Source organism: Pieris brassicae, chromosome 3, assembly GCF_905147105.1.
Source record: "Pieris brassicae chromosome 3, ilPieBrab1.1, whole genome shotgun sequence".
Taxonomy (NCBI): Eukaryota; Metazoa; Arthropoda; class Insecta; order Lepidoptera; family Pieridae; genus Pieris; species Pieris brassicae.
Window position 1 is genome coordinate 8,979,762 of NC_059667.1, and position 7,828 is coordinate 8,987,589.

General features: G+C 31.7%; 1 protein-coding gene across 1 annotated transcript in view; it reads left to right on the forward strand.

Annotated features, from left to right (window-relative positions):
* LOC123707741 overlaps positions 1-5,529 on the forward strand; it is a 51,984-nt gene extending 46,455 nt beyond the window's left edge. The window contains exons 6-7 of the mRNA XM_045658061.1: positions 2,357-2,753; positions 3,720-5,529. Of these exons, the coding sequence (XP_045514017.1) occupies positions 2,357-2,753; positions 3,720-3,781 (459 nt within the window). The 3' untranslated portion in view covers positions 3,782-5,529. The remainder of the gene's footprint in view (positions 1-2,356; positions 2,754-3,719) is intronic.
* Positions 5,530-7,828: the final 2,299 nt, after the last annotated feature.

A 7,828-nucleotide genomic window follows, 5' to 3' on the forward strand; every position in this document is an offset into this window, starting at 1 on the left:
CAGACTTGGCGTTAAGTATCCAATATGCATTCGACATATGGGAGTCTCATGATAAGTCGTAACTTTGAATTGAACGTAAGTTTATCAAAAAATAAAAATATTCCTTTTATTAAAGTTATTTTAGAGTTTTCTTCTGCGCAATGTACACTTGCTGAGGTAAATATTGTAAGGAAACTGATCAATCTAATAATTGTCTATATAAAATTATCTAAGAAATGGATGCTTTCAGAGGCTAAATTTAAAGATTAAGTCGGTATACGGCCGGCGCTGCTCTGTCGAACTTCTGTCAGCGTTATGAGTACTATGTCATAAGGTTATACATTAATACATTGGTTGAATTTCAGTATAAGGTACTGAGTATTGTAATGAAAGGCTGTTCAAGACACGACTATTTAATATAAATGTTGGTACAATACTAATCTATATTAAAACATCAATACATTTGTATTAATCATGTAGGCACATTGTTTTTTTTAAATCGCGATTTATTATGTTATTTACTCGACGGTTCGACCAATATTGGTCAACTGGATTAATCAATTCGCGTGTATATTCATTAAAACTTTAATATTCAAATGGGTAAATTTGTCGAACCACAGCTCAAAAAATATTTCTACATTATTTTATCACGCGGCAAAGGTGCACCGTGCAGTAATGTGGCGTGTGCTCTTTAACCCCATAGAAATTAATTAAAACTTAAATGAAGGTATACATTTTTGGCTTTAACCTAACTTCAAACAAACACTATCTAGAATTAAAAAGATCAAAAAATCTAACCTAACCTAACATAATGTATTTTACTGGGAACTGAGACAATACATTTACATAACGCTCGTAATATTATCTGATTTTTAAATTATTAAGGGGTCCAAATCGATGCGCCTCTTTAATATTATTTGGGTTACATACAAGTCGTAAAGACCGATAGAAAAAAATTGGATTCGACAAATTTACCTTCCAATGTAGTAGAACAAATAAATACAATATAATAATTGTGTGTTCATACAAATTCTGTTTATATATTTTGGTACTAACAAAGCCTTGTATTTTAGCTATGTGTTGCGGTCGCTCGCATGTCACGTGTATTTTTTGTGGCTAATTAACATTGACGGTAACAGACTCACAAACATGCGCCATATTCACAAATGTTAATGTTAATTGTCACGTAATTTGTGCATATGAATTCTAAAACCACTCGTTTCCAATTTTATTAATTATAATATTATTGAAACCCCCACTTTTTGGATCTTTAGCCGCTGATTTTCATTGAGACTGTATTGTTTTGAGCAAGCATTATTTGCGCAGAACGTAATTCTATTCGTGTTCAGTCAAGGTTAGAACGCGCGACTTGAGAGTGTATATACGCACGCTTATTCGCTGACTTATGCTCGAATGTTGTCAATATTACTATCGATAACATGCTGAGACGAAATTAGTTCTACGCCGAAGCCATATTGGAACAGAATCGCGTTTAATAGGAAGCAGCGGAAACAGTTGAAGGATACCTACCAAGGAGCATATTAACGTGACCTTATAACTTTAGGTATCTATTAAGTGTAAACATTTTTGTAAACAGATTGTATAGCAATTAATTATACATAAATAACTCAGGAAAGAACATTCCTCCATGTTTTTATACCGTAAAACATACATTGAAATATTGTCATTCCAAGCGTATTGTTGCATTTTATTCGCTATAAAATTGAAAACCGAACCTTACAAAAGGCACATCTTCCTTTATATCATTGAACCTATTTCACTTTGACGGCACTATGGTTTTTGTGCCTTAAAAACATTAATCATGAAGCAGCCCCCCCCCACATTAGCTTTTAGGAGCGTTATCTAATGTCTATTAGCAATCTCGAAATAAACGTCTCAATATAAGGCGGAAAAAAGGTAATAAATTATCCAGTCCTCACTTTAATAAAGTCGTCTAAGACGCTTATCAAATACTACTGCGTATTATATTTAATTTAAATTGGATTACTCCGAAGAGCACTCAAAACATCGAATAAAAATAATGTTATACATTTGCTCCTTTAAAGACGTATTTCAAGGCTGTAAGTAGGGTTCGATTCTTGGTTAAAATATTCCGGTAGGTTGGGAGGCGACCATAGCTTTGTTCACAAAGGAATATAGATAAAACAGTAACGTTTCCTGACGATTAACTCGTACTTGGTGACAAATTGTTTCATACTTGTAAAATAATTATTAAATATGCCTATACAAATCGCACAAGAAACTTAATGTTAATATTTTATTCATTTTAATTAATGTAATAAAAAAATACTTTTTAACAAATCTTTGAAAACTTTAGAACCTTCGTGTTTTGATAACTGTTTTATTTCCTTATCAGATCGACATGGAATTCTTCGTCCACGAACTACCAGAATGGTTCAAATGGGACCCACCGACAAAGGCTGAGACAACAACAACTCAACTCCCAGACGAAGATTTTAACATAAACGACGAGAACGTACAATATTTAGATGAATCGTACATAAACTTACATAAAGAGGAAATTCGAAGGCCTCCCAAGGAGACCAAGTTTGATAGGTCAGGCCCGGATAACAGAATGCCGTCTGTTGGGGAAGTTTTGTTCGTCGTTCGACATGCAGCCTTCGAAGGTGGCAGCCTTCGACTGACGTGTATAGCGAGTATATACAACCTGTATGCGGCGAGGGCGGAACTCATCTTCGATATGGAACAGCCAGAAGTTGCGTCTGTGTTGGGCGTTCGGAATAATGCTATAGGTGAGAGCGTAAAACGTTTATCAAGTTTATAATGTGTAGTGTTACTATGTGAGTCCTGTTTCCGATTTCAACGCTACGGTTTTTAAAATAACTACTTAGATAATTTCATTTCAGTAGTTTTTCCTGCTTTTCGGAGTGCCAATACCGGCCCGCTATTCATTATCAAGTCAATTCAAACGATTACTCATTGAAATCGATTTTGGCTTTACATATAGTCGTGATTGTTAATCACCACCTGTCACAGTGAACTTCGTTCCGCCTTAATATGATTTTTTTACTTAACGTATTTTTTTAACAGATACATAACAATATATGGAACATACTGATATGTTATCCCATAGAGACTGTTAGCGTTCACAATTTAAAAAAAAACCGTGTAATTTTTGCAATTTTCCTTTCCATAGAAACCCTCAGAGTTTGAATCAAATTTCTGCTTGTTCAAAATTAAAAAAAAAATTTTGAAATGGTTCAACCGTCTCTTTTAGTTGTCGAGTTTTGAGCTTAGCAACATATTTTGCGATTTATATAGATAAATAAATGGGTTAACGTCAAACATAATATATTATTACACTATTGTATTGCATTTTACGTTTGAAATAAATAGGCTTGAAACACACTGTTCTCAATTTGTTCGGCTTCGAAGTCTTGGTAATGTTTTTTAAACTTTCCAAAGTGTTTTGTAATTGTTAATTGATGTTTTGACAATTTCACGAAAAACGTCCTCTCAAGTGAGAAACCTACGTGAATAGGTTATATATAGGTATATTATTCTGCCAATTTATAATTAACAATTTAAATCCGGTATAAGAATAAATTTCTTATACCAAATCTTTTAAACACTACGCGTAGTCTGTACTACTACCACAGTCTATGGACAGCTTTTTATTGTTTCACTGAATGCCTGGATGAACCATAGTTTTAACTACGCAATAAGAACTATTTTTAATAAAAACTCCTTTGTTACAGAGTCATCAATCTCGACCATTGTTCTCTTATCGATACTGATTTTGCTATACAACACTCGGTAGTTAGGTAAGGTTCTTTAATCTTCATGTAAAATTATACATATCTAACGTGGAGATCATTTAAATTAGAAATAGTACCAAATGGCCAAATTATAAACTTTTCGATTTTTATTTGGATATAACGTCAAATGTTTTTTGTTATACATATCTCAATTAAGGACTTAAAGCGCTTTAACAAGAATTATAATTGATGTTTTTATGAAATAAAAAAAGAGAAAAATGTGAAATTAATAGCAATCAACCAATCACATTGCTCCGTTTTCCCGTTTGCCCAATCACAATCAAACGAAACGCGCTTTTGTTTTACATTTATCCTTCAATTTTGTTCACAAGTTAACATAGTCGATAAAACTTATTGGTCTTTAGTAATTCCAATAACATCATCTTTATCTAATAATGATTATGAAATATTAAATAATGGCCTTTTAGTGGTGTTTCCAAAGAGTAATTTCAAATATAATATTCTCTAATTTTGTTTCGAAAGACTAGGAATTGTGCGAGACGTAGGATTATCAAAGTGTTATCTAAAAAAAATTAAAGAATTAACAAGTTTTAAGTTGAACCGAGGCGACGTTCAACGCTTGGAGGCTGTATTTCATTGTAATTTGTTTAAAATAATTTTTATTGATTATTTTTTAGAGAGTATCTTGCTGATTTCACTGCTGATACACCATGTCTCGATTCTAATTCCAACCCACTATTTAGGCCTAGATTAAGTAGATCCAATATATCTTATAATAATTTACTGACTAACCATACAATTAATTATAAAATATCTATTTAAATATCGGTTAGAAAAGTAATATTAAAGACTGACTTTTAGTATTAATTTTGAGGTTATGTTTAGATGTTGACTTAGATATTTGTTTATTAATTATGTAGAATATTTTAATGTACATCGGAATATGTATATGAATGTAAATAAACAAATGCTAGTATATGCTTAAACCAAAATATTATATAGAATTTAAATTAGTAATATGGTTCGCGATTTAATTTTTCCATAGAGATATGCGTACTGCCAATGTATAATTTGTATGAAAAGTTCATTTAAAGTATTCAAATCAAAAGGCGGAGGTAATCCTATCTTGAAATACCTACTAGTGTCTACTATTGTTTTTAAACCTTGCAAGAGAATTTCTGTATTATTGTTATTTTTATTTAATGCCAGAGGGATCGCAAAGGCGTTGCCTGCCTTGAGAAGTTTTACACACTAAGACGAATTGGTTTGCAAATTGTTCAGTGGGCAGCTGGTTCCACATAATGATGGTGTGCGTCAAAGCTGTGGAACGACGGACGACCGGGTAATACGAGTGGAATTTCGTATCCTCGACGTGCGATGATGAAACACAGCTGCATATATTAATCTGAACAACTCCTCTGAACGCTTTCAATGCGGTATAAGATGCAGATATAACCCACATCGCTACGCAACGCCAACTGATCAAGCCTATCGGAAAGTTATTAGTCGTCGACGATTGTCATTCACAAACTTTCTACTTTTTCCTTATTAATATAAGTTTCTGACAACACGAACGTAGATTTATATACATACAAAAATGTATTTAAATCTTTAAACTATCCGATATTATTGTTTGTGCCATAGTAACTGTAGACATAAAGAAGGTATACTGCCCTGTCATGGGTCAATTACGTTTTGTCATACAAATTTGTTTCTTAAAACGGATTACGCCCGCGGAAATCCACTTTGCTAAATAAAATTCTTTATCCGCGGACTTTGGGAAAGGCGATAAAAATTATGTATTTATGACAATATAAAAAGTATATTTCCTTTGTTGTATTACTTTTAAAGAAATATATTTTCAAGTATTTAAGATTGTAAATATTTATAATTAAGGGAAAGAAAATAAAATTTGTTGAAAGTAAACTCGTGTTTTATTTATTTATATGTAAACACATTTAAAAATGCTTTTACTATGCAAATTCACGTTTAATTTTAAATTCATAATGAATTTTTATAACTACAAACCTGACAATACAGATTCTAATCTTATATACAATATAAATACAATCAGTTTGTTTTTGAGGTACAATGCAACATACTAAGATTCAAATTCACATTTCTTTCAATAGAAAAATTACGTACTTTTATTAAAGCAGATGTTAGATTTTTTAAAGGATGACAAAGAGCTGTCACTGAGAAATATATAAATTTCTTAACACACTGCACCTGGACTACGGGACGCCTTCAAGTGGGTTGTCGGCTTTTAAAAGGATTTTTTTAAGTCGCTGTTCAAGAGTATTATAAAGATCTAAAAAAATATTTAAACCCTAATTAAGTTCGGAGGCGGTCGTTGAAGGGATGTTTTAATTATGTTAATTAATGATTAAATGAAACTCAGTCAAAAATCATTTACAAAACGAGCCTATTTAGCTTTAGAGCTAACAAAAAATTAGGAATAGTGTAGTGTGTTTGCGATGCTAACAAAAAACTTACTGGGTTCAATTAAGGGTTCTTAAATCTAAGTGACACTTCTTTTACCTATTAAGAATATAAGTCTAGTCGACCTATTGCACATTGTCAGAAACGAGAATGTGATATTACAATTTATGAGTGTGGGAACAACTAAAGGGCTCATTTTGGCTTCAAGTGTGATTGCAAACATAGTTAACGCTTCTTTAATCTTTAATTATTTACAAAAATTCTCTGTTTTATAACAAACTTAAAATTTTAATGTTTTTTAAAGTAGCTAGCGTAGATGTAAGATAATATTATAATGACCTAACCCAACCACAACTATAAGCATATTACTATCACGCACAATATAAACAAAAATGCATGGCGCCACAACCTTATTAGGTGGCCTCAGTTTTCTGTATCTGTTTCGTGATCATTTGTAAATCTATTAGGTAAGTAAGTGATTAGCCTTCTGTGCCTAACACACACCGACGACTTTATGGGTCTAAGGCAAGCCGGTTTCAATATGTTTTCCTTCACCGTTCGAGCGAATGTTAAATGAGCACATATAAAGAAAGTCCATTGGTGCACAGCCGGATATCGAACGTACTACATCAGGGATGACAGTCTAACGTATAATATAGCAAATTTAAATTACATTGATTAAATAAATAACTAAATCTACTTTATAGAAAATAGGAGCCAAAGAAATAGAAAAACTTATGAGATATCACATCTTCCAAACGAGTGTCTTACTAATAGTTATAGGTGCAACAGGATTAATAGATATAAGTACATACATTCAAAAATTTAATACTTCTATAGACACCATTTTCCAAAAACAGGCTGCCATGCACACCTCAACCATGACCAATGTACCAACCAAAGTACTTAGAGATACAGTACTTCTACATCGAACCACCACACCACAGTTCTACAAGAAATTACTTAACAAAATATGGTGACGTATTACCTTTTTCTTGAGGGTATAAAGTCGAGCCACTGACATCAGGTTCTAACAAAAACTAATAAATGTATTTTTCTGTCACACAGATCTAAAGAAAAATAATGTACACGTAAGGATATTTGCAAACAAAAATAATTTCCTATTGATACAGTCTGGGAAAGCAGTCATCAATCATATTAAAAGATAAGCCGACGTCTTAGGAAAAACATCATAGGGAACGACTGTATATGAAATTAATATCGAATTTATCACTATAAGTGGTTTATATTACATTAAAGGATATTATAAGTTATATTTTATATGTTTATAACTTAAAAAAAATAATACTTTGTAGATCTTTATTGGATTTTAAATTTTATTATTTCTTTTAAGTATTTGTGTTCAAGATGCCGGTCAAATATCTCTCCAGTTTTGTATAATAATCATTATTATCTCATTAATAACTGAAATTTTTCTCGATTTAGATACAATGATCAAGCAGAAATCAATAGTATTATATATTCTACAATATTGCAAATTATATTATATAAAAAGTTTGACGTATTTTACTTTAAATTACTTTTAAAGTTCATAACATTTATTTGGAAAATGAAAATTTCAAAACATTAATAATCACTTCCCACTGAAGGCTTTATAGGCTGCGTATATCGGTTGTTAGTTTAGA